This window comes from Polistes fuscatus, unplaced genomic scaffold (assembly GCF_010416935.1).
Source record: "Polistes fuscatus isolate 324 unplaced genomic scaffold, CU_Pfus_HIC Scaffold15, whole genome shotgun sequence".
NCBI classification, from domain to species: domain Eukaryota; kingdom Metazoa; phylum Arthropoda; class Insecta; order Hymenoptera; family Vespidae; genus Polistes; species Polistes fuscatus.
The window spans coordinates 92,415-120,164 of record NW_025113053.1 but is presented as its reverse complement, the minus strand read 5'-3'; the positions used below and the strand labels follow the sequence as shown (position 1 = coordinate 120,164).

The 27,750-nt window shown below is 26.0% G+C and overlaps 4 protein-coding genes and 1 long non-coding RNA gene across 6 annotated transcripts; all 5 read left to right on the top strand.

Moving 5' to 3' along the window:
• Nucleotides 1-881: 881 nt before the first annotated feature.
• Nucleotides 882-3,900, top strand: LOC122514495 (secretin receptor-like). Its single transcript, XM_043631371.1, has 10 exons — nucleotides 882-1,222; nucleotides 1,300-1,370; nucleotides 1,552-1,943; nucleotides 2,082-2,176; nucleotides 2,272-2,437; nucleotides 2,562-2,718; nucleotides 2,906-3,036; nucleotides 3,157-3,248; nucleotides 3,361-3,499; nucleotides 3,636-3,900. Exons 1-10 carry the CDS (start codon nucleotides 1,191-1,193, stop codon nucleotides 3,855-3,857), a joined length of 1,497 nt encoding a protein of 498 aa, XP_043487306.1. The 5' UTR covers nucleotides 882-1,190; the 3' UTR covers nucleotides 3,858-3,900.
• A 1,617-nt stretch (nucleotides 3,901-5,517) lies between these two features.
• On the top strand, nucleotides 5,518-7,514 carry LOC122514493 (helix-loop-helix protein 1-like). 2 transcript variants are annotated; one of them, XM_043631369.1, is made up of 4 exons: nucleotides 5,518-5,725; nucleotides 6,688-6,769; nucleotides 6,960-7,130; nucleotides 7,359-7,514. In XM_043631369.1, exons 2-4 carry the CDS (start codon nucleotides 6,702-6,704, stop codon nucleotides 7,510-7,512), a joined length of 393 nt encoding a protein of 130 aa, XP_043487304.1. In that variant the 5' UTR covers nucleotides 5,518-5,725; nucleotides 6,688-6,701; the 3' UTR covers nucleotides 7,513-7,514. The 2 variants fall into 2 exon arrangements, with proteins under 2 accessions (XP_043487304.1, XP_043487305.1); XM_043631370.1 differs by lacking the exon at nucleotides 5,518-5,725 and having other exon boundaries at nucleotides 6,698-6,769; nucleotides 6,956-7,130.
• Nucleotides 7,515-13,705: 6,191 nt separating this feature from the next.
• Nucleotides 13,706-17,519, top strand: LOC122514624 (putative gustatory receptor 28b). The gene is made up of 5 exons (XM_043631559.1): nucleotides 13,706-13,845; nucleotides 16,660-16,776; nucleotides 17,009-17,084; nucleotides 17,146-17,235; nucleotides 17,316-17,519. The coding sequence occupies exons 1-5, from the start codon at nucleotides 13,706-13,708 to the stop codon at nucleotides 17,415-17,417; spliced, it is 525 nt and encodes a 174-aa protein (XP_043487494.1). The 3' UTR covers nucleotides 17,418-17,519.
• A 2,117-nt stretch (nucleotides 17,520-19,636) lies between these two features.
• LOC122514499 lies at nucleotides 19,637-20,108 on the top strand. Its single transcript, XR_006303070.1, has 3 exons — nucleotides 19,637-19,713; nucleotides 19,795-19,884; nucleotides 19,983-20,108. It is a non-coding gene; the product is annotated as an uncharacterized LOC122514499 (long non-coding RNA).
• Nucleotides 20,109-24,962: 4,854 nt separating this feature from the next.
• Nucleotides 24,963-27,735, top strand: LOC122514623. Its single transcript, XM_043631558.1, has 6 exons — nucleotides 24,963-25,028; nucleotides 25,093-25,182; nucleotides 26,305-26,573; nucleotides 26,702-26,848; nucleotides 26,979-27,141; nucleotides 27,634-27,735. Exons 1-6 carry the CDS (start codon nucleotides 24,963-24,965, stop codon nucleotides 27,733-27,735), a joined length of 837 nt encoding a protein of 278 aa, XP_043487493.1.
• Nucleotides 27,736-27,750: the final 15 nt, after the last annotated feature.

Below are 27,750 nucleotides of genomic sequence, written 5' to 3'. Positions count from 1 at the left end.
TAGAAATAAATTTAATTAATTATTTGATTTAATGTTAGCACATTTTATTAGTTTCAATCTCGTAAAAAAAGTTTTCTTTACATCTCTTTAATGACAATCTGTTTTTTTAAATATATATAAGATTTAACTTATAAATAATAAACCAAAAAAAATTGTTCGTTGATAATCCATTGGATGTCTTATGATTATCCACTGAGTATCAGAATATAACTGTAATTATTTCCGCTAGATGGAGATCTAATTTGACGCTCATGATTATCCACCGAGTATCAGAACATAACTGTAATTATTTCCGCTAGATGGAGATCTAATTTGACGCTCATGATTATCTACCGAGTATCAGAACATAACTCTAATTATTTCCGCTAGATGGAGACCTAATTTGACGCTCATGATTATCCACCGAGTGTCAGAACATAACTCTAATTATTTTCGCTAGATGGAGACCTAATTTGACGCTCATGATTATCCATCGAGTATCAGAATATAACTCTAATTATTTCCGCTAGATGGAGACCTAATTTTACTCTCAAAGTCAGTGTCACTTGTCACCATAGGGTTTCACCCTAATTCTTACATATTGCGATCGAATCAAATAAATGTTAACAAATTTGTATATTCTTTTTTTATAAGATATAACATACGATATTAATCAATAATAGTATTTTTTTTTCTGTAAAATGTACGAGCACTTTAAATTTATTGAATATACATATAGATAGATAATCGTTATTAAAAATAATAATATTTGTTTGAAAATGTTTAATGGATGTAAATAAAGTCAAAGATTTGATCGATCGTACGAAAATTGATTTATTTAAGTAATTTTATTAAATGGACAAGTGTACATATTAACTGTATATAGAAAAATTTCATTTGTTTTTGATTGATATAATATTATGTTTACGATGCAAAGTGATCATCGTGATAAACGATGTGCAAGGAAATTGAATTAAAGTGATTTTTAAAAGTGGCCACTTGGGTAAAGGTAAACATAAACACAGGTAGAGATTAAATATTATTTCATCGATGCGCGCGCGCGAGCACATTCACGTAAAGAATATGAAAATTGGTCGGGAGGCTCTCAAACACTCGAAATCCGTGCAGTGAGATAGTTCGATCACTATTTTTAATCCTCACGAATATCAATTAAAATATTATTAAAAGTTCATCAAGAAAAATATAAACAAATGGATATCTCAAAGATTCATCGAATAAACGTGTACGTACAAAATATTATTTTTAACATTTGAAAATACTATAATTTATGTTATATTATTTTTTATAATATTATCGTAGAATGGCGAAAGAAACGTTGGAAAGATTTTTGACCGAGCAAAGGGACATTTGCGAGAGATTTTTTCAAAATGGTGAGATTGTATCAAATAATTATATTATATCTCATTAAAAAAAAATTTGTCCTAATAGTTTACTCGTGTATTTTAATATAATAATATTATAATATATAATTTTAATATTAAATATATTAGATACACGTATCAACTTTGATGATTAATAATAATAAAAAACGATATTATTTATTACACGCAGGTAGTCAAAGTGATGAAGAAATCGGGATGAAAATTGGTTCGGAAATTTCTCAGTGTCCTTCGACCTTCGATGAATTATTATGTTGGCCTCGTACAGTTGCTTCTAAAAAAACTATACTTCCTTGTCCACCTAGATTAATTTTAGGAACAACTTACGATTTATTTTCCTCATTTACGCAACCTATCAAAGAATCTATTAACAACGAATCGAATATTTTGAAAAAATGGAACAGTTCTTCGTTGGCTAGTAAATTTTGTTTGGCTGATGGTCAAGGATATAAAAATGATCAAAGCATTGCTTGGAGTAATTATACTTTGTGCATAAGCACGAATAATTTAGGTACATCGTATCTTTGGAAATATGAAAAATTGGAGAACAGTTCTTTACTGGGTGTAAGAATTTTGCTTCTTTTTTTTTTTCTTTTTATTATTATTATTACTTGAAATCGATTAAAAATTTATCATAACGATTTGTTAATAATTGATCGTTATTTTGCTTGTTCTTTTTTGTTTTTTTTTTCTTTTTAATAGAAATGGTTACCGATAATTAAAACCGTATCACAGATCGGATATGCATCGTCTTTCGCAACATTGTTAGTTGCAATGACAATTTTTACTATACTAAGGTACGTCCAAGATTTTTTTTCCAACAAAAAAAAAAATTCATTCATTCGCAAAATATATTAATTTAAATTATTTGATTTTTTTGATTTAACAATAGAAGGCTTAGAAATCCGAGAAACAGATTACACATGCATTTATTCACATCGTTCATCATGAGAGCGTTTATGGCACTTTTTAAGGAATGGGTATTTGTCGATGGTATAGGATTGGCATGGGATGTTATTTTGGTTGACGGTGATCGTATTTTTATCAAAGAACGAAACGTGGGTATGATAAAACCGATTTAGATTCAAATCAAATCAAATGTATTACAAATTTGTTTTTGTGCGTGTTATACATTAAAAATATTAATTTAAATAATTGAATTATATATTTTTTCATACCTAGACGTTGGCATGTAAAATTATAACAAGTATGTGGCAGTATTTTATAGTAGCCAATTATTCTTGGATACTGATGGAAGGACTTTATCTTCATAATTTAATATTTATGGCACTTTGTATCGATAACACTGCGATCACTTCTTACATTCTTTTAGGATGGGGTAAATTTTAACTTGTATTATTTATTTATTTCTTTTTTTTTTTTTTTAAAGTTTTATTATTGACAGAAACATTGATTATGTAGAAATTAATGTTACGTATTTTTTTGCAAACAAATTTTATTGATTTACTTATTTATTTATTTATTCATTCACAAATTCATGACGAATATTATTATTTTTATTATAGGATTACCAGGTTTGGTAGTAATACCATGGATAATAATTCGTGCAACAGTCGAGGATACACTTTGTTGGACAACGCATCATAATCCTTCGTTTTTTCTTATCGTGAGAATACCAATAGTGATATCGATCTTAGTACGTTTATTACAGATATAACAAAGAAAAATTTCATTTCTTTGTTTTTTTTTTTTTTTTATCGAACTATTACTTGTACAATTTTCAATGTTTCAAACGTTTATTATTTTATTTTTCTAGTTCAATTTTATACTATTCCTTAATATCGTTCGAGTACTTTTCGTTAAACTGAAAACGTCAGTTCATTTGCAGCATAAAAAAATGCAGTATAGGTGCGTATCAATCATTTATCATATTACCAATGGAATACTAATTATTCTTGCTGACTTTTTATTAAATCTTTTCATATGTTTGTTAACATTCGTTACTTTTTGGATTAAACAGAAGATGGGCCAAATCTACGTTGATTTTGGTGCCGTTATTTGGTGCTCATTATACATTATTTTTGGGACTTTCTTATCAAAAGGATAATCGTATCGAATTGGTTTGGTTATTTTGCGATCAACTTTTCGCATCTTTTCAGGTATTTTATTTGTCCTCTTATTAGTGTTTCAATTAATTATGAAAAACAATAATAATAATAATTATTATTTTTGATTTATAATGCGATTGATTTTGTTACTTTCTTTTTTTTCCTTTTTTTTTTTTTTACTTTTTAGGGTGCTTTCGTAGCTTTGCTTTATTGTTTGTTGAACGGTGAGGTGAGAGCAGAAATTAGACGTGCATGGAAAGCACGACGTTCGAAAAAGGATTCGTTGACTCCGATTAATCGTGATTTTTTCAAAATATCCGAAAATCGAACTGGATTAATATTACGTCGACACGATTGCAACGAATTGAATTTTTCCGACAGTACAACTAAACATTTATCAACTGTGTGAGCTTGGTAATATAAATATAATTTATTCGTTCGTTTTGCATCCTTAAAATGCAGTTATTATGATATTTACGAACAATTAATAATAATAATAATAATAATAATAATTTAAATTATACGTATATATATAATATAACGATATTAAATATATCATTTTAATTATATAAACGTAATATATAAAGATACACGCAACTTTGTAAAATAATGATTATTATTAATAAATTAGTCGTTTATCGCGTTCACAAAATTAATAATAAATAGATTAATTATATCACATATAATCATTTCTCAAGATTAAGAAACATGGTCTTTAGAAATATGATTGGAATAGAGTGATATTGTGAAGTGTGATTTGTAGGTATATAAATGAATAAAATAGAATAAAAGGAAAAAGGGGTTGTTTGTAGCCGCAAAGTAACGAGGTGTGAACTATCTCATGACACGAAAATAACATGAAAAGGCAGTGATGATTTCGGCACGTGTCGTGTGAACGATTTTTCCTTTAGAAAAAGGGTGACTCGTGTATGTGCACGTGTGTTTGTTAATATTTCGATGACGACTCGACACGTGCCTCGACCATCCTCCGTAATTTTCAATTTGTATTATGAACAAAACTGCAACGCGCAATACGAATATGCAAATCGTCTGAAATATACATTTTTTTTTTGGGTTTCTTTTAAATGTATACTGTGTTGTCTGAAAAATTTGATTAGGTTTAATAAAGAGTTAAATGTTTTTTTCTATATTTATATTAATATATTTTATATTAAGATTTTTTAATAACAAAATACAATTCGATTAAATAAATAAGAAAAATATCAAGATAGATTGATTTTTTAATTTGTATTACATTTTTGTTCATAAATTCTATAACGATTATTAAAAACACAACATCTACAGATATATTATACAAAGATAATAAACAACGAAATGGATAATATCAAAGGGAGAATGTTTCTACGCAACGAGTATGGATTTCTCCGAAGGATCAGGTGGCTAAAGTGGCACATCTGCGTCCATAGTAATAATACTGAGGTCTTCTCGTAAAACGACAGGCTTTTCTTCGAAAGTTCTTCGATAAGAGGAATTCTGTGTTGTATTATTCATGTAACAATAGTATTGTAATACAAAACGATCGATATTTTCAAATCGTATCACAATATTATTGTACGATTAAATGAAAAAGAAAAGAAAAAACAATAATCAATGTTTAAGAAGATTCGTAGCGAAAAATTATTTGATCAAATATTTCAATCGATACTTCAAATGAAAAAGTAAAAAAAAAGTAAAAATAAAAAGAAAGAGAAATCAAATGAATTGAATTTCAAATTTGGAAAGATTCGAATGAAGAGATAAATCTACGAACGTTTTGACAAAAAATAATTGTATTTTATTGCGTCGTTATATATGAAAATAATAATCGTTAACTTTAAAAAGTATAATGGCGTACGGAAGGAAAGTGGGAGTTTACTTTTAATAAATCGTTGAGTTCTCATTGGCAACCATTGGATGCTGCATTATCTCGACGAATAGGAGAGAGTTTCGTGGTTGGGAGGGAAATCGTGGGCGTGGCTTGATAACGGAAAAAGGTGGCGGAGGGGTAGGAGAGTTAGGGGTTGAAGAGATAGACAGAGATAGAGATAGTATTCGAAGTGAACATTTTCGACTACTCATCGTAGAGATTCTGGTCCAGCTAAATTTCTTCTATCTTCAAACAGTCTTTATCGTTCGTTCGTTCGTTCTAACGAAACTGTGTACCAGTGCATTATTATTGTTAAATATAACAAAGTGATTGTTTATCAAGATTGCAGTGAAAGTGACGTATCAAATTAATTGGAGATCAAATTAATTCGGTTACGTTAATACACACAGGTGATTATTTTCGATAATATAGGGTGATTATTTATTATTAATTTATTTGATATATCATACAACGAAAAAAAAAACAAGTTATCTACAAATTACAAACACATTTAATTTCCCAATTGCAGAATATTTGTTAAGTTGTATTCATTTTATTATATCATCCAATTAATTTTGTAATATAATAATTAAAAATGTTACAAGTGATAGTTTATAATAAAAGTTGATTTTGAAAATCGAAACGTTAACCGATCTAACACGAAGTAGATTGACAAAGAGAAGGAATACTAAATTCGTATTGTATTTCGTGAATAATTGATGAAAGATAGGTATAGTTGGACATAGGAATTGGCTGTTTACTGGAATAAATCGAGGGTTGTTTTTCATTGTGAATAGTTAACGAAACCTATCTGGACCTATCTCTCGTTTTCAACCCTCGAAAGTTAAAGGAGAAAGACAACAAAAAAATAGGAACGTAGGACGTTACCTGAATTATACAGTTTAGAAATTTTCTAATATTTAACGAATGCACGATCGAATCACGTTAACTGGTAGTTTTCCCGAAACGAATCTGGCATCTGAACGAAATTTAAGACACCCCGGAGATTTGTTTTTACCCTTCTCACGCTTTTGCCATACATTTATTCACCCCCCTTGTGGAATTTTGTCTACAAATATTTGACGAACTCGTTTAGCTCGAGGTCATCTCTTACACATTTTCACGTTATATTTTTTCCAAATCCTTTTTCTTTCCTTCCACGTTTAATAAAATTAATTAAATCAATCGTTCATTTATCTGTTCTGTCATGTATTTAATAAAATATTGTTAGATATTGTCATTTAATTATTATTAACGGAATTATATTAACGTAATACAAAATTGTGATAGATGATCTTTCGTTAAAGTTGTAAACAATAAATTTATAGAACAAAATGATGAAAAAATGAATAATAATTTTATGAATGTTCAGATTTCGATCGATCGATGATGGAAAGAGGTGCGTTGTTACCGATCACGGATTGTTGCAAGCAAAATATTCAAGTACATCGAAGGTAAGAGGATCTAACAGGCAACTCTCTAATTCCATCCCCCTTTTTTTCCTTCGTATTTGATTAGTAAAGAAAAAAAGACAAAAGAAACACAGGACAATAAAAAAAGAAAGAAAGAAAACACGAGTTTTGAATATAAAAAATACAAGAACTTCGAGTAAAAGATTTTGAAAAAACTTTCGATCGGAGACAGAGAAAATTCTATGGCGAATGGTGGCCACGGTGTCGTTGTCAATGGTGTGGGCGGTGGTGGTGGTGGTGGTGGCGGTGGTGGTGGTGGTCCAGGTTCGGGAACCCTTTCACGGGAAGAAAGGCGCCGGCGTCGAAGGGCCACGCAGAAATATCGAACGGCACACGCTACGAGGTATAAAAAAAAAACCCTTCCCTTCTTATTTTTTTTATCGATTTTCACAATAATACCTTTTCGTTGTTGTTGTTTGTTTTTCCAAAAATTTATTATTATTTATTTATTTATTTATTATAATAAAAAAAAAATATATATATATATTATATATAATATAAGAATATTTTATAAGAGAAATATCGTTTAAAAGAAATAATCGTCAAATTATTAATGAAATCGTAATCGCAGAGAAAGGGTCAGAGTCGAAGCATTCAATCTGGCATTCGCCGAGTTACGGAAATTACTACCAACATTACCTCCGGACAAAAAACTCTCCAAAATAGAAATTCTACGACTTGCCATCTGTTACATCGCATATCTCAATCATGTTCTCGAAGCGTAAGAAATAATGACAATTATCTAAAGATACTTTACATATAAATAATATTTAGATCAATCTTTACGGTTAATTTAATTACAGTTAATTTCATTTTAAGATTTAATTTTGTCTTCGTTAGTTTTCATTTCGTTCATTAAAATAATGGTTCAAGAAAATAATGGTCATGGTTAAGAATCGAGAAGAAAATCAGGTTTATAATAAAATATAATTATAACATATATATATATAAATGATAGAGTTTATCTGATAATATTATTGTATCGAATGATCACAATCTATAGTTCATAGTTATTCAACTAGGAGAAGGATTAGTATTCGACCAGAATCGGACACTTTGTCGGGTTTTCTAAATCCCAAGGGATCATGATGCTCTCTTCTCCCTTTTTAGCCACTCTCCTCTCTTCCTTTCTTCCTTTTTTTCTTTCTCTCTCTCTGTCTCTCTTGTCGAGAGAAACACTGTGTCCCTTTTAAAGGCAGTACTACGAGATCTTTTTTCCCTACATCTGTTCTCCAACCTAAGTGAAAAGAAAATGGGATTATCGTCGAAGGCAACTTCACGCATCGTCGGAAATCCACTTCGTTTTCGATTTCCTAATACTTTCTATCAATTCTTTTTTTTCTTCCTCTAACCTTACCCCCCCCACCCTCCTATCACCCACTTTCTACAATCCTAGACGAATTCATTTAAAACGATACGTAATAGATTCCCTTTCATTTCGTTTTTATTTTACATTAATATTATTTATAAATTATATTTAATTTGCAATACATATATATGTATTTATTTTAATATTATTATATATATATAATGTATGAAATTTCGTATAAATTATAAATTAACTTTTTTGTTTGTTTGTTTGATCGTTCGTTCGTTTGTTATCTAATTTATAATTTTCCTATACTAAAGATAAAACGATATATATATAATAATTATAAATAAACTAATATAATAATATATAACTCTTTTACGAAAGTGAATAATTTGTACAAATAAATTTTAAGGGCTTTAAAATAAAAATGTATAAAACGGTGCAATGGTAGAAATATATATATATATACATAAGTATATAATACATAAGTATAATATAATACAAGTATGTCTGTGAATAAAATGTAATGTCTGGTAAATAAAATGAAAGAAAATATGAGCAGCATAAAAATTAGCATTAAAACAAAATAATGAGATAAAAAATATCATTGATCCAACTTGACAGAAAAGAACGAGCTGCAATAACAAAAAAAAGAAAAAAGAAAAAAAGAAAAGAAAAGAATAAAATCCCTTTAGACCCTATCGAAGTAGTTGACATTCGAGAATCCCTTCATTGATCGTGAGACAATATAATCCTTATATATCGTTTTTTCGCTAGTACTAAGGGTACAAGGAGGAGTTTTGAAATTTATCATCATGTTTACTTTTCGTTAATATTACAAGTGTCATATTATATCCTTATGGTTGCATCTGTTTATCTGTGTGTGTGTGTGTATGTGTATGTTATAACACATGCATTGTCATTCGTTTTAACATATTGCGATTATTGTAATTAATCAGTTAGCTGTGATTGACGATTAGGGGGGGAAGAAAAATGATACGAATATGATTTAGGATAATTTAATAAAATTATTTGATTTTTACATAATTTTTGATAGGTCTGATAACAATAATACATTATAAATTATATATAATTAATTTATAATAAAAATGTATAATCGTATTATCTTGGACATACAATTATTTTAAGAGGGTTCCTCCCACAGCTAACTGATTAAAAGATTAAATAGTGAGATATGTGGTTTTTTCTTGTTTAATTTATTATTATTATTATTATATTATTATTATTGTCGAATATAAAAAATTAGATAATTATAATGAATAGAAATAAAATATGCAAAAGTTTCATTCATTATTCTCTTATTTTTTTGTGTATTCACGTATACGAGCACATACACACACACACACACACACACACACGTTTAACTTGACAATGTCATTTGGTGTGTATTGGTAATTGTAACTTCATCGATTTGGAATGTAATATAGCTTATCGAAGAAACTAGAACGCATTATAATATTATTTCTCGAAGACACTTGTTCGTTGATACTCGGTTAGGGTTGTCGTTAATACGAAGTTAACATTATTTTCTTTTCTTTTTCTCGATAATAATTATTAACGTCATTTAATTAGAGAAAAAAAAGAAGAAAAAGAAAAATAAAATAAGAAAATAAATAAATTGATTTTTTTTTTCGGGGTGAGATATAATTTGCAAATTAATTGATTAATTAATTAAAAAAAAAACACAGAAAAAAGGACTAATGAAAGATCGGACAAGTATTATCGAGAAAATGGATAAAAATTCGTCGAAGACCTTGAAAGATATTTTACGACCTTATCAAGTATTAACCACGATACTTGGATTACGCGTTTTAAAATTACCATCTGGCAAAACGAATATTAAATTGAGCGTGATATATTCTATTATTTTGTTCTTATTTTATAACGCAAGTTGGAAATATATGTCAGCTAAGGATCGAATATTAAATTTAAGTAACACCGAATATAATCTTATGTGTTTTTTAAGCGTTATCGTTGTAATCATTGCCATGGTCGTAGGGTTGTGTAAAAATCAGGTAAATTATTTTTATATAATATTTATTATTAATATTATTATTTTATAATTTATAATATTTATTTTATTAATATTTAATATTAATTATATATATATATAATATATAATTTTTGTATATAATAATAATCACGTTTGCGAATTTATAACAGCAATGGGAAAGTTCTATAAGAAGTCTCGAAGAAATTGATAAAACTTTGCAATCGCTCGGTTCTAATTCACGATTTCATAAGATTTATATTAGAACGATGATCGAATTCATATTCTTTACAATATATTTCTTCATTTTAATGTGTTCGGATGTATATTTTACGAATGAAACTTTGGGTGATCGTAATACCGATAAATTACTAACCCTTTTCTTCGCTGGTTCCAACGTATACGGTGAAATAGTTGCGGTTACTGTAGTTTTGGAGTTTTTGACAATAGTAAGGTAAGAAGGAATAGTCATTTTTGTTATATAACGAAATACGTGTATATTATATAAAATTTTAATATAAAAATATTCTATAAAATAATTTAATTAGAAAATAAATTGAATATAAAAATATTGTATAAAATATAAATTTGGTAATACGTAGTATCATCATTTTGGTTAGTACGTAGTATCGTAACATTAATTTATAATTCATTTAAAAAAAAAATAAGAAAAATGAGAGAGATCTAACATTTATTACCTATCTTAGGTGCATTAAATCGGAACTGGAACGTGCGAATGATCTTTTAAGCGATATTAATATTTTACCGTGTTCATCTATAGCATTGGAATTAATTAAATACAAGAATAAGGAAAATTCGTTGAAAAATTTGATCAAAGTTTTGCCATCGTCTGGAAGAAAAAATTCTCGTAGGGACGTTAACGAACAAATTCTAATTCGTAGCAGACAATTGTTGCAAACGGTTAGGTGCGTAACTCCTTCATTGTTTATTATATTTTATTATTATTGTTGTTGTAAAATAACAAATAAATAAAAAAATCAATTGATTAATCAATTAATCATTCCAGGCAAATTCATTTGGAATTATACAAAGTGTCGAAAAATACGAGCACATTCTACAACATTCAAACGTCCATAGTAATCAGTTTATATTTCTTTTACAACACGTGCTTTTTTTATAGTTTATATGTGGCCAATAAAAATTACGAAAATTCGAATAATATTTTGTTGAAAGAATTGGCATCGATACCGAATTTCATCATCAGTACTATATTTAAATTGATCTTCATTAATTATACTTGCGACGAGACGACGCAGAAGGTGAATTATTTTTTTTCTTCCTAAGTATAAATAATAAATAAAATTATTATTTATTAATGCGATACGTGCGTTTTTTTTGTTTCTTCGTTTAATCTTTTTAGATGGAACAAGTCAACGAAATTATTTATACGTTTTACGCCGAAAGTACGGATAATATGATACAACAAGAGGTCACGTTTTTTCTTTTATCTTTTTTTCCAAATTCGTTAGAATATAAATAATTTTATTTTAATTAATTGTAAATCATTTTCATTTAACAGGTGAAAATGTTCACCTTGCAATCTGCGCATTGTCAATCGACGTATTCGACATTTGGATTATTTTCTTTCAATCGAAAATACATATATTCGGTTAGTATAATAAATCATTTATAAAAAAAAAGGGCTGCTGTTCGATCATTTGTTTTTCAGTGCGTGGGAGTGATGATGACGTATTTGACTATTATGATACAAATGGCCGATGAATCCAATCAATCGTCAAATTAATATTAACAAAGTTTTGTTAGATAATAATTTCATTAGTATAAAAAAGGAAAAACATATAGAGAATAAAATATATCGTATAATAAAAACTAAAATAATAATTATGGTAATTAAATTAAAATTAAGGAAATAAAACTTGATATATGTATATATATATATATAAGAAAAATTATTTATACACAATAATATTATATAATATATAAATTGAAAAAAGAAAAAAAACCAATGAAAAAAATGTAATGAATTATTTGGATTATAATATATTGGTATCATAACGAAGTAATATGATTATTATGATAAATAATCGATTAAATAAAAGAACGATCGCATAAATTCCATCGTTGTATTAATTATTCAAACGATCAAATTATTGTTATAAACATGAATTATTTTACGGAATTAAAATGACATAAAAAAAAAAAAAGAAAATGAATAAACGTTTTTACTCGTATTTTAATAACAATAATAGTCAATGTATAATACATCTCGTTCTAGTTTAATAATGAATTTTTTATTGATTTTCATTTAAAATAATGAACTGACGTTATGCGAATACGAGCATAATAATATGCCTTTTCATGATAAAAACGATAAAGAAATATTTTAAACGTGATGCAGAAGTTAGCTAAAGTGAATTGCATATTATTTGCTTTTTTTTTTTTCTTCTCGTTTCAAATATACAATAAAAGGTCGTAATAACATTGATCATGTAAACATTTGAATGTAATACGAATAGAAAAGACTTTTAAAATGAATTAGTATGTCACGTGTAGTCCAGTTAGATCATACTTGAGAATAAGAAGAGAAATCAAATAATTAGATTTCGTTTTAAAGTGAAAAGTGATGAAACAAAAAATTGTCAACGATGTATCAATTTAATGAATTTCAACGTTCAATTATGCCATTGATTATAATCAATTCGATATTTTGTACTGGCCTAATAGAATACTTTGAAAATCGATCAATTCGTACGATTGGTTATTTTTACGTCGTTTTATCTTCCATATATTATTGTTTTTCATTTGTAACGTTTAACAATTTGTTGTTTTCTACTGTGAATTTTTATGGAATACGAATATTAAGAGTAATCATCAAATTTCAGCATTTGAATAACGGTTTTTTGTATATTATAACAATGGTCGTTGGTTTAACGAGAAGAAAGGTTCATATTTTTTGGTTTCTTTTCTATTAATTTATAATATAAAATATAAATATTATATATATATACGTATAATATAAAATATACATTTTTTTGTATTAATTTATATATATTTTATTTAAATAGTTCTTGGATTATTTAGTGTGCTATATTATATTAACAAACAATATATATAGGGGGATCAAATAATATATAATATAAAGAATTTATAATAATATATATATTCGCGAATAATTTGATAAATAAATTATATATTCGTTTTTTTTTACAGCATATAAAATTGCTCATTAAACATTTAGAAGCTTGTACACGAGTAATCGACGAACTAAATGGATCGCGAAATTATTTTTCGTTAATTCGTTATCAATTCATCGCTGGCATATGTTATTTTTCCATGATAACTGGTTTGATAGTCGGTGATTATTATTGGTTCTCCAAAATCAAAGAAAAATTTGATTTAATTACTACCTTACGGCTTTATTATTTCGATAATAATTCTTTTTTGGTAACGAATATTATAGATCTTACATTTGTATTTTGGGTCAGGCAAGTTAAATGTTATATTTATTATCAACAAAACGAATAATAATTAATTATTTAAAAAATATAATGAATTATATGTAAATAGATATATAAAGATGAAATTTCATGAATTGAATGGATTACTTGAAAAAATGTTAACAACAACCGTTGATTTACCGCAACACGCGAAAGTTCTCAGAATGAAAGATAATTGGGAGAATGATTTATCTTTATCTATTATTTATCGAACGTACAAAGCCAATGAAAATCTTATTAAATTGAAGAGAATCGAGTTAGTTGAATGATTTCAAAATAATGTTTTCATTTTTTTCTCCATTTACAAATTTCACACTTATACTTTTTTTTCTTTTACATCGAAGACAAATCCATTTGGAATTGATGAAATCAAGTAAAATTATAAACGAGGCTTATGGATTGTCAATTTTTATATCCGTTATTGAAGCAGCATCATTTACCATTACTATGTTTTACGATTTATACAATCAGATAATATTAAACAAATTAAACAATTTGATATGGGATTTGTATGGACATTTCTATTGGATTTTTGTTTATACTTTCAAGATTTTTCTAATAAGCAACATATGCGAGACAGCTAAAACGGAAGTATGTTATTTTTAATAATTATTATTTCTTGATGGTTGTGGTAGCGGGGGTGGGGGGGTGATTTATTTTTTAATCAATAACATGATTTTTATCAAATTTCTTATAAATATCATTTTTAAAGATATGAATGATAGTATAAATAAATTTTCTTTGTGTTTTTCTATATACCGTTTTTATTATGGGCGTTGGAAATTTTATTTTTGATAGATATGTTTTATGGTTGTATTTATAAATTATTTTTTCTATTTCTATATGCCGGGAACACTGGAAATATTCTTTGCGAATTATACGAGCCTTCGACAAGCAAAAAATTTCGCGAACAAGTAAGAAACAAAAATGTGTGACAATAATTATTGGATTATACGAGTTTGGTAATTTTATTATAATTAAATTTTTGATAGTAATAATAAACAGATATTAAGATTTATATTATATTATCAAATTCGTATATAATTTATTATAAATAATTTAATAATAGAAAAGAAAAAACTTTTTTGAAGAACTTGCAATTTGTTTTTAATTTCAGATTCGAAATTTTATGTTTCAATTATTACAAAATCGTTTGACGTTTACTGCATGCGGATTTTTCGATCTGGATCATACATTTTTATACAGCGTAAGTTTGTTATAAAATTATATCCCGTTTAAATATTTTTTCAAACACATTGGTAAAATATTAAAATTTTTATGAATTTTTTAGGTAATTGGTTCTATCACAACATATCTCGTTATACTTATTCAAGTTGGCAATGAACCTAATATAATTTATAACAATACGAATTATAATTCAACATCTAACAATCTAAGTTGAATAAATTAAAAATTGGTTTTTTTTTTTTTTTCATAAAACAAATGTATCCCATGCAATATTTATAATAATTAATTACAAATTATTTAATAATTAATATAGATAAATAATTTTATACATTTTTTTCATTTGTTCTTATTGCTATTATAGTCAAACTTCTGTACGAATAAATAAAAAAAAAGACATGAGAAGAATATATGCAGAAAAAAATAATAGGGAAATAAGGAAAAAAGATAAATATCTTCATTATATAAAAAAACTATGAATAGTATATATAACGGGTAATAAATTAATACTCGTAAGTGGGTTCTCATCAACGATCGCAGGAAAAAGGGGGTCATTCTTCACTAATACTAATGCAAACGCTCTAAGGTATAAGAATAATATCCAATAAGAAGGTGTGATAAAATATAATGTACGTATGAGTTATGCCAAAGCAAGTAGGGTAGTATGGCATCAATACTGTACGAGGAATGTTCTACGTTTCATTTCGTATCTACGAATTATTTCACAACAACAAAATATATTTCTATCGGTGTGTTAAAATTAATTAGTGTCTCAACTTAGATGTGAAAAAACAAGAAAGAAAAAGAAAAAAAATATTAAATAAAGCAGACATTACGAAAGAATAATTGTCAAAATGTTTAGGTCAAAAGATTTCCGACAAAGTTTTAAACCATTAATAATAATTAATTCGATATTTTCGACCGGCTTGATAGAATATTTTATCGATTATAAAATAAACGTGATCGGTTTGATTTACGTTACAACTGGATTTATTTTATACGTTATCCTGTCATATGTATTTAGTATTTATTTTATGATGATCGAGGGTACGCAACAAACACTTGTACGGTGGTTGTATAAATTCTACATTATTATTAATTTCGTTTTTTATATTGTTGCAATTACGGCAGGTGTTCTAAGACGAAAGGTAGAAATTTATTCGTAAACAAAATTTGGTTACGTGATAACTTGTGTTATATTTTTTACAGGAAGTAAGACGTTTAACAATACAAATAGAAACTTGTACTAGATCAATGGATCAACTTAATATACCGATGAATTTGTCAAAAATTTTTCGACAACAGTGTTTCATTATATTATTTGTTATTGTTAATATAATAATTATGTTTATCATAGATTTTCATTTTATAAACTTAACCGTAAAAAGTTATTGGAAATTGTGCATTTGTTTTTATTTAGAACGTTATCCGTCGCTCGTATTGTTAATCAACGATCTTACTTATGTATTTTGGTTAAGGCAAGTAGTTTTATTTATTTAAAAAACAAAAAAATGCAATTTATATATTAATAAATTTCGATTTATTTCAAATGTTAAATAGGTATATAAAATCGAAATTAAATGAATTGAACGAATTATTAAAATGTATGTTAACTACGAGTATCGATTCGCCGCAACATAAAAAAGTACTTAGAATAAATAATAAAAGTAATAATAATAATGATTTAGTATCATCTGGTATTTATCGAACGTACAAATCTAACGAGGAAGCTGTTAAGATGAAAAAAATTCGGTAATTACTATACAATTTTAATATATTTCTTATATATTTTATTTTATATATTTGCACTCTGTGTTATTTCATCGTATTATTTCTTTATGTACATTCATTAAAATAATTTCTAATATTTGTTTTTTTATTAAAGGGAAATACATTTAGAATTAATCAAATGTGCCAGAAACGCAAATGACGCATATGGAATACATATTTTAATGTCCATATCAACGGCATTCTTTTTAATAACTATTGCCGCATACAATCTGTACTTTCATATAATTAGTGGACTGTATCGTTCAAATATTTATGAGGCATTAACGATTTATCATTGGATTATTTTTTTTTCCTTCAAGATCATTTTAATTAGTTATATATGTACGAAAATTATCACCGAGGTATGTTTCAAAAATATTAAATATTTCTTTTTTTTTATTAAAAAAATTTTATTACAAAAAAAAATATTCAACAACATTTGTATTCATTTCGTATCATTTTTGTTTACATGCAAAAAATACCGGAGATATTCTATGCGAATTGTACGAACCGTCAATTAGTAAGGAATTACGTGCTGAGGTATTTTAATTAATAAATATATATTATAAAGATTATTATTAATCTTCGTTAATCATCGTAGATCCGTGATTTTATTATACAACTTATACAAAATCCACTTTTATTAACAACCTGTGGTTTTTTTAATCTCGATTATACATTGATAACTAACGTACGTAGCAATAATATTTAATAATTGATTTAATAATTGACTTATATTAATTACAATAAACCAATGTTTATTATTTGTAGGTAATAAGTACTGTTACAACTTATCTCGTTATTCTCATTCAAGTTGGAGACAAACCAGAGCCATTCTATCCAAATTCTACGTTATCAACAATAGATTTTTGAGAAATATCAAATCATTGTTACGTCTCGAAATATTCGTAATAATGTTTTCATTATTTATACGGTGTAGTTCTTTTTTTATTTACAATAGATATGCTTTATTTATGTAGCCCATATAGATGTACATGTAATTGTTAAATAACATGATTTCAAACTAAATGAATAACAAATGAGCACATTATAAGGCTTGGTAAGAATGATTAGAATAAATCGTATTATTGATTTTTTCACAAAGTATCAAACTGTACTTATTAAAAATAATTAATTTCCTAATAATGTTTATACTTTTAATAATATTGTTTAAATGATAAAATATGATCACCCTGTATTTAGAAACATATGTCGAATATATAAATTGATTGTTAATATTATAAATGATCGAACGGGTTTCGTGCATAACTTTTTATTGATTTTTCATCGAAGGAAGAACCAACGTATACGAATGCTATTACAATATTTCTTTAATCGAATGGTTAAGGAAAATTAAGATATTTGACATGATAAAGGGGGGAATGTAAGGGGGAATGTATGATGTAGGGGGAAACCAGAAAGTGGTGCTTATTAATTCCAGATAAATACAAGTCATAATAATATTACGAAAACACTCAAGTATATTAAGAACAGGTATACCGGTATTATGAATTAGTATCGTTTGAAAAAGTACTGTAAGAAGTCGCTATGATATTTAATAAATAATCTTGAATGTCTGTTAATTCCAAATGATAAGTGATACTTTTTCGTCAAATAATAAAAATAAGAATTTGTTTTTATAATAAATTAAAAAAAAAAAAAGAAGAAAACATGTTTCAATCGAAAGAATTTCAACGTACAATTATGCCATTAATTATTGCTAATTCGATTGTGGGCACTGGCCTAATCGAATACTTCGTTAATCGAACTACTTGCACTATCGGTTTTATTTATGCAATTTGTTGCTTACTTTGTTATTGCGTTTTAATTTATATGTTCAATAATAAAATGGATCTTATTATTGTGATTGGTTTTGGAACAGTGGCGACAATAGTCACAAAATGTCAGATAATTTATAGCACTTTTTCCTGTGTCCTAGCAATAATAGCTGGTTTAATGAGAAAAAAGGTAAATTTTTTTTTCTTAAATAAGTTGATCAATTTGTTTTTCTTCTACTTTTTTATTTATTCTAATTATTAATAATAATGCTTCATACTTGATACGAATAATGTGACAAGTTAAAATTGATCTTATAAATATTCGTGTTTGACAGTGGATGAAATTATTTTTGAAACAATTGGAAAATTGTACATTAAAAATGGAAGAATTTGACAGGATGAAAAATTTTTCATCTTTATTTGTGTACCAATGCATCGCCAGTGTGCTTTTAATGTTAATGTTAGTCGGTTTCACTTTAGTCCATGTTTTTTGGTTTAATTCAACGAAAATAGATCAAAGTTGGAGAATATTATTCTATTTTTTCAATAATTATCCTCACATTGTAACGAATATCGTTGATTTTACTTTTTTCTTTTGGATTCGGTAAGTTGCAAGAAATCTATTTAAATATTTATATATATATACAAATAATTTATTTATTAAATAAGTTGATATTCACTCACATTTAAAACATTAAATAATTTTATTAAGGTATATAAAGATGAAAATGATTCAATTAAATGTTATACTACAAAGCATGTTAACAACAACTGTCGATTCACCGCAACATAAAAGAGTACTTCGAATGAAAGATAATTGGGAAGATGATTCTTCGTTATCTATTATTTATCGAACGTACAAATCTAATGAAAATTATATAAAATTAAGAAAAATTAAGTAAGTCGTTGATTATATTTTATTTATTATTATACATTTGATTCTATTTGTTTTTATTTCTTTTGTTTGCAGACGAATATATTTAGAATTGATCAAATGTGCAAGAATATTGAACGATGCTTACGGATTACAAATATTAATATCCGTTTCTTCGTCGGTGATATTTGTTATATCGATGTTATACACTTTTTATGTTACAGTATTTATTAAAAAACATCACAGTTATTTACAACAATTCGGTGCACATTTTTATTGGATATTGTATTTTTCATCAAGATTTGTGCAATAAATAACGTATGCGAGACAACGATTACAGAAGTATGTTTTTATATGCAATTGAGTTTTTGTTTTCTTTCTAATTATTTTTATGAATTTTATTAAATGTATATATATACTAATTTGTTGTTTTTTTATTTTTCTATATGCCGCGAAAACCGGAGACATTCTTTGCGAATTGTACGAACCTTCGACGAGTAAAAAATTTCGTGACGAAGTGAGAAGAACTATTTCGCATATCAAATATTTTATTTATAATATATAAATATGAAATATATATAATTTTTTACTTTCACAGATTCTAAATTTTCTATTTCAACTCGTCAATAATCGTTTGACTTTTACCGCTTGCCGATTTTACAATTTGGATCATACATTTGTATATAGTGTAAGTAGACAATATTAAACATTAATTTAATATATTTTCTTTTTCTTTTTTCTTTTTTGTTAATTTTAATTTAATAAAAATTTTTTCGTTAATTCTAGGCGATCGGTTCAATTGCAACATATCTCATTATTCTCATTCAAGTTGGTGATAAACCTAAAATTAGTATCGAAAATACAAACAGTAATTCAACGTTGTGACGTTTTAAAATGAAAAAATACAATGACGGATGAAAAGCAAATGAATAAGTTATAATCCTTTAAATACCGTATTAACTTAAAATTATGTAATTAATTTCATTTCAAATGTAATATTATTTTGTATTAATATTATTAAATAATTCATTAAAACGTTATAATGTATTATTTGACACACATGTTTTCTGTGTCAATCGAAAAGAAAAAGAAGAAATAAAATAAATATAAAATGAAAGTTAAAATAAAGAAAAAAAAAAGAAAAGAAACATCAATTGAATCAATAATAAATAATTAATTGTTTTATACATAGTAAGAAGTTAATACTTGTAAAGTGCCTTTAATCGAATGATTAATAACACAAGGATAAAAAGTAGTTCTTTTCTTTTTCAAACATTAATAGTGCGAAGTAATGTGTTTTGAGCTGGCATAAGGGCAGCATCATAACCCAACAAAGAATATTCATCAGTTACATTTGTTCGCAACGATCTTTGATTATCAAGTTTTTGTCGATAACTGTGTGTTTAAAATAATTAGTACTTATAACAACGAAAACAACAACAACAACAACGCAAAAACAAAAATAAGATAATAAACAAAGTTGAATTTCTAAGATTATATATAGAAATGTTTATATCGGCAGAATTTCGACGTAGCATTAAACCATTGATAATAATCAATTCGATTTTTTTAACTGGCTTAGTTGAATATTTCGTTGATTATAAAATAAACGTGATCGGTACAATTTATCCATGTTTTTCTGTAATCTTTTACATAGTCATGAAGCATACATTTGAATTTTCAATTGACATAAGCGCCTCTGGTAAATTATTGTTATTAAAGATTGTTCAGATAACGTATAATTATTTCAATTACATAATTTACATTTTTATCATGATTACTGGGGTTCTAAGAAGAAAGGTAAATTTATTCGTAATTTTTCTTTTGACAAATTCAATCAAAATTTTATCCTTTATTATATATTATCTTTTCTACATTATTTAGAAAACTAGATGTTTCATGTTACAATTAGAAACGTGCATAAGAAGAATGGATCAATTTAATATACCAAGAAAATTTTCGAAATATTTTTGGCAACAGTGTTGTCTAGGTTTAATAATTGCTGTCATTATAATAATTATGTATGTTCTCGATTATCAATGGTTGGTAGTTCTTAAATATAATAAATCGGGAAGAATTGTTTTATGTATTCTGAATCGTTATCCTACTATCGTGTTATTTATTGCCGATTCTACTTTTATATACTGGATAAGGCAAGTAAATTGTTTTAACTAATCCTGAAATAAATCAAAAGTTATGTTTATAATTACATTTAAAATGAACATTCTGTTTTTAAACATAGGTACATGAAAGTGCAATTTAATCAATTGAACGAATTGTTAAAAAGTATGTTAACTACCAGTATCGATTCGCCGCAACATAACAGAGTTTTTCGCTTAAGCGATAAAATCAATAATAATAATGGTAATGATAATAACAGCGATTTTGTATCATCTGGTATTTATCGAACGTATAAATCTAATCAAGAAGTTACTAAGATGAAAAAAATAAGGTAATTAACTATGCATTGTAATTTTATTCGATTCAATGTATAAAAAGTAAATAATTGCGAGTAAACTTTTATTTTTTTCTTAATTTGACATAAGTGCATAATTGTAAAAGCCAAAGGTTGTATAGTTTTACCTCAAAATATTAAAAAGAAAACACACACACGCTTATCTCAAATTAAATAAAAGTTTACAATTACTTCTTTCTTTTTCTTTAATCTTATTAATATTAGCAATTGTTAAAGTATAATATTATATATTTATTTATTAAATTTTGTACTTTGCAATGCACATCTTTCGATTTTTTTCAGGGAAATACATTTAGAATTAACCAAGTGTGCTAAAAATATAAATGATGCATACGGCTATCATATATTAATGTCAATATCAATAGTTCTCATAATAATCATTATGACGGGTTACAATCTGTATTATTATTTGATGATAAAGAACTTTCATTTATCAAATTTAAATCTATTTACTTTTGGATTTTGGCTGCCCTTTTTCTGGTTAAAAATAGTTTTAGCGTGTCACGTATGCGAAGATACTGCAACAGAGGTATGCGTTTATTAAATTTTAAATATTTTTATTACTATATTTTTTTCTTATTTTTATGTCCTAAATTGTAACGAAACATTTCTTAAACATTCACATTCATTTTATATCTCTTGTTTTTTTTATTACATGCTATGAATACCGGAGAAATCATTTGCGAAATGTACGAACCATCAAGAAGCAAAGAATTTCGTGCTGAGGTATTAATAATTATTGATAAATACGAATTAATAATAAATATTATTATTAATTTGTTTATTAACAAATATTAATTTTAGATCCGCGATTTCGTTCTGCAACTTATTCAAAATCCATTGACATTTACTGCTTGTGGCTTTTTTAGTCTCGACTATACATTGTTAAACAGCGTAAGTCAAAATATCATTTCTTACAAGTGGAGTTTTACTTTTTTTTTTTTAAACAAATAATATTTTATTATTATCATTATTATTATTTGTAGATAATTGGTACTATTGCAACTTATGTCATTATTCTCATGCAATTTGAAAGGATACCATTAGACGATTCGATTCAAAATTCTACTAATGTAGAATAATAATTTTTGAAAATTTCTGGAAAATCAATGTTATGCACGTAAATTCATCTGCTTACTATACACGGTGACGAGAATTTTTATTAATCTTTTCAATAATTAAATATTATTATTAATGATGATTGTTCAGATTTTTGATAGGACGTTTGTTGTCAAAACTGAGAATGATTTTTTATCGATAGTTAATAATAATAATGAAATTCAAATGAAAAGAAACTTTTTATTACTAATATAACTTTTAGATTATATCTATATTTGTATTTCTTGAAATTAACAAATATCAAATTGTATTATAGTTTAAATTTTTATAGGAATGATACAGCATTTTCTTACAATGTCATACCTTTATACTTTTTTTTTTCTGCGTCATTGAAGGGGTAAAAAAAAATTAGAAAAAAAGAACAAGAAAGAAATAAAAAGAAGAAATTAATATAGAATATTACGGAGTAAGATAACATTTGTTTGAAAAATACATTTATAATATTAATTTATATTCGATAAGAAGCTTTTCATCGAACGATTAAATAAAAAAAAAGAACGGAACACAAGAAAAATATAGTTCCGACATCTCGGAATGCAAGCATAATTCATAATGTCATTTGCTACTAACGTAATGAGACCTAATGTGCAAGTTATATAATGAAATATCCTTAGTGTAAAATCTAAACTCGCCAATGAATGTTCTCAATTTGAATATTTATTTTTCACGCGAACTAAGTAACAATTTTTCCGATCGGTGTATTGAAAAATAAACAATTTTATTGTTATTGTTTATTGACGATAAAGATAGAAAATAACATAGAAATTGTTTTTCCTTTTTACCGAGAATATTTGAAAAACAGAATGTTCATATCGTCAGAATTTCGACGTAGTATAAACCCTTTAATAATAATTAATTCAATTTTCACTACCGGTTTGATGGAATATCACGTAAATGATAAAATAAATTTGATCGGTTTGATTCACGCTTGTTTTTCTATTACATTTTACATTTTGATGATTTACATATATTCCTTTCCTTTGAAAAATACTTTTTGGAAGGAATCGTTTATTAAAGAAGCAACAATTTACGTATACATTTATACTGATTATGTTAATCACATTGGTGCAATTGTTGCTGGGATTTTTAGAAGAAAGGTATAATCTTAATAATTATTTTTTATTTATGTTTATATTTATAATTTTTTTATGCGTGATTTTGTCGTTGTTGATTACAGAAAGTAAGACATTTATTATTGCAATTAGAAAATTGTGTCCGTGCGATGGATAAATTAAACGTACCGATGAATTTATCGAAATATTTTTGGCAACAATGTTACATCATTTTATTCTTGATTATATTGTTAATAATAATGATAGTTAACGATTATTCGTGGTTAATATTAATTAGCAATGATTATTGGATAATTGCTATTGCATTTTACATCGAACGTTATCCATTTATCGTTTTGTTAATCATCGATTTTACGGTTATATTTTGGATGAGGTAATTATCGATAATTTGAATTGTTACAAATGAACGATTGAAAATATTTGTCAACAAAAATTATTCGAGGAATTCCAATCATCTTTTTATTTTAAACAGATATATAAAGATAAAATTTAAAGAATTTAATGCATTATTAAAAAGTATGTTAAAGAGTACTATTAATTCGCCGCAACATAAAAGAGTATTTCTAATGACAAATAATAATAAGAATGATATTAATCGATCGAATAAATCTAACGAAATGGTTCTGAGGATTCAAAAAATGAGGTAATTATGATTTAGTATAATAGTATGGAACGATTTGTTATTAGTATTTATTTGTTTATACATAATTATGATATTACAAATATATGTTATTTTCTTTCGTTTATATCAAAGGGAAATACACTTGGAATTAATTAAATGTGCTAGAAATATAAACGACGCATACGGATTCCATATTTTATTATCTGTTACAACTACCTTCATAATATTTATGACATCGACATACTACTTGTACAACAACATTTTAAAGGAGGATTTTGCTCTACTTAGTTTATATTTTTATTGGATAACATTATTCGGATGTAAATTGATCATCATAAGTGATGTTTTTTCAACGACTATAACAGAAGTATTAATACTTAATTATTATAATATATTTGTTCGGTATTAGAATTTTTATTTTATATTATTTTTTCATGAAATAAATATTAATTTTTTCTTTTTTATTTTTACATGCGATGAATACCGGAGATATTCTTTGCGAATTGTACGAACCGTCAACCAGTAAGGAATTTCGTGCAGAGGTAATTGATTATTTTTATAAAAGAAATTATAATTAACGATTAACGATTTTTAATGAAATTTTAGGTATTTGATTTTACTCTACAATTATTACAAAACCCATTGTCATTTACCAGCTGTGGCTTTTTCGATCTCGATTATACATTGATACGTAACGTAAGCTAAAAATATTCTTTTTTACAAATGATTAAAAAAAAGAAACTGATATTATTTATATTTCTTTTTAGATAATTAGTATCATGATAACTTATTTCGTTATTCTGATACAAATCGATAACCTACCATCAAATGTTTTCAGTCAAAATTCGACGTTATCGATCAATAATTCGTCAGACATTTAATATGAAAATGTTATACGCATATTAAATAATAAATTGTAATAAGTTTAAATAAATTTAATAATATGGTGAACATACTCGAGTAAAAAGTTTTGTCATCACTTTAAAAATAGGTACTTTCTCCGAACATTAAGAATATATGAAGAAAAAGACAATAAGGAAATAAGGAAAGAAAGATAAATATCTTCATTATATAAACAATCTCTATGAATAGTATATATAACTCGTAAGTCGAAAATTAATACTCGTAAGTGGGTTCTCATCAACGATCGCAGGAAAAAGGGGGTCATTCTTCACTAATACTAATGCAAACGCTTAGGTAAGAATAATATCCAATAGGAAGGTGTGATAAAATACAATGTACATATGAGTTATGCCAAAGCAAGTAGGGTAGTATGGCATCAATACTGTACGAGGAATGTTCTACGTTTCATTTCGTATCTACGAATTATTTCACAACAAAAAAATATATTTCTATCGGTGTGTTAAAATTAATTAGTGTCTCAACTTAGATGTGAAAAAACAAGAGAGAAAAGGAAAAAAGATATTAAATAAAGCAAACATTACGAAAGAATAATTGTCAATATGTTTAGGTCGAAAGATTTTCGACAAAGTTTTAAACCATTAATAATAATTAATTCGATATTTTCGACCGGTTTGATAGAATATTTTATCGATTATAAAATGAACGTGATCGGTTTGATTTATGTTACAACTGGTATTATTTTATACTTTATCCTGGCATATATATTTACTTTTAATTTTATGATGATCGAGGATGCGCAACCGGCACTTGTACGGTGGTTGTATAATTTATTCGTTGCTAATGATATCGTATTTTATATTGTTTCAATTACGGCAGGTGTTCTAAGACGAAAGGTAGAAATTTATTCGTAAAAAATATTTGGTTACGTGATAACTTGTGTTTTATTTTTTACAGGAAATAAGACGTTTAACAATACAAATAGAAACTTGTACTAGATCAATGGATAAACTTAATATACCGATGAATTTGTCGAAAAGTTTTCGGCAACAGTGTTTTATAGTATTATTTGTTATTGTTAATATAATAGCTATGTTTATCATAGATTTTCCTTTGCTAAACTTATCCGTAAAAAGTTATTGGAAATTGTGCATTTGTTTTTATTTGGAACGTTATCCGTGTATCGTATTGTTAGTCAACGATCTTACTTATGTATTTTGGATGAGGCAAGTAGTTTTATTTATTTAAAAAACAAAAAAAATGCAATTTATATATTAATAAATTTCGATTTATTTCAAATGTTAAATAGGTATATAAAAACGAAATTAAATGAATTGAACGAATTATTAAAAAGTATGTTAACTACGAGTATCGATTCGCCGCAACATAAAAAAGTACTTAGAATAAATAATAAAAGTAATAATAATAATGATTTAGTATCATCTGGTATTTATCGAACGTACAAATCTAACGAGGAAGTTGTTAAGATGAAAAAAATTCGGTAATTATTATACATTTTAAACATATTTCTTATATATTTTATTTTATATATTTGCATTTGTTATTTCGTCATATTATTTCTTAATGTACATTCATTAAAATAATTTCTAATATTTGTTTTTTTATTAAAGGGAAATACATTTAGAATTAATCAAATGTGCCAGAAACGCAAATGACGCATATGGAATACATATTTTAATGTCCATATCAACGGCATTCTTTTTAATAACTATTGTCGCCTACAATCTGTACTATCATACCACTAGTGGAAAGTATCGTTCAAATGCTTATGAGGCATTTATGATTTTTGATTGGATAGTTTTTTTTTCCTTAAAGATCATCTTAATTAGTTATATATGTACGAAAACTATCACCGAGGTATGTTTCTAAAATATTAAATATTTCTTTTTTTGATTGAAAAAATTTTATTACAAAAAAAAATATTTAATAACACTTGTATTCATTTTGTATCATTTTTGTTTACATACAAACAATACCGGAGATATTTTATGCGAATTGTACGAACCGTCAATCAGTAAGGAATTTCGTGCTGAGGTATTTTAATTAATAAATATATATTATAAAGATTATTATTAATCTTCGTTAATCATCGTAGATCCGTGATTTTATTAAACAACTTATACAAAATCCACTTTTATTAACAACCTGTGGTTTTTTTAATCTCGATCATACATTGATAAGTAACGTACGTAGCAATGATATTTACTAATTGATTTAATAATTGATTTATATTAATTACAATAAACTAATATTTATTATTTGTAGGTAATCAGTACAGTTACAACTTATCTCGTTATTCTCATTCAAGTTGGAAACGTACCAGAGCCATTCTATCCAAATTCTACGTTATCAACAATAGATTTTTGAGAAATATCAAATCAT

Excerpts from the sequence above, each read along its gene's own strand:
- LOC122514495 (XM_043631371.1), top strand. The coding sequence starts at position 1,191 with ATGGATATCTCAAAGATTCATCGAATAAACGT. Across the intron at positions 1,944-2,081 it reads AGAACAGTTCTTTACTGGGT|AAATGGTTACCGATAATTAA; the intron begins GTAAGAATTTTG and ends TCTTTTTAATAG. Across the intron at positions 2,438-2,561 it reads TTTTTATCAAAGAACGAAAC|ACGTTGGCATGTAAAATTAT; the intron begins GTGGGTATGATA and ends TTTCATACCTAG.
- LOC122514493 (XM_043631369.1), top strand. The coding sequence starts at position 6,702 with ATGATGGAAAGAGGTGCGTTGTTACCGATCACGGATTGTTGCAAGCAA. Across the intron at positions 6,770-6,959 it reads AATATTCAAGTACATCGAAG|AGAAAATTCTATGGCGAATG; the intron begins GTAAGAGGATCT and ends GATCGGAGACAG. Across the intron at positions 7,131-7,358 it reads CGAACGGCACACGCTACGAG|AGAAAGGGTCAGAGTCGAAG; the intron begins GTATAAAAAAAA and ends TCGTAATCGCAG.
- LOC122514624 (XM_043631559.1), top strand. The coding sequence starts at position 13,706 with ATGTTAACAACAACCGTTGATTTACCGCAACACGCGAAAGTTCTCAGA. Across the intron at positions 13,846-16,659 it reads ATTAAATTGAAGAGAATCGA|GGAAATACATTTAGAATTAA; the intron begins GTTAGTTGAATG and ends TTTTTATTAAAG. Across the intron at positions 16,777-17,008 it reads ACTATTGCCGCATACAATCT|TTTACATGCAAAAAATACCG; the intron begins GTACTTTCATAT and ends GTATCATTTTTG.
- LOC122514623 (XM_043631558.1), top strand. The coding sequence starts at position 24,963 with ATGAATACCGGAGATATTCTTTGCGAATTGTACGAACCGTCAACCAGT. Across the intron at positions 25,029-25,092 it reads GTAAGGAATTTCGTGCAGAG|GTATTTGATTTTACTCTACA; the intron begins GTAATTGATTAT and ends ATGAAATTTTAG. Across the intron at positions 26,574-26,701 it reads ACTTATGTATTTTGGATGAG|TATGTTAACTACGAGTATCG; the intron begins GCAAGTAGTTTT and ends ATTATTAAAAAG.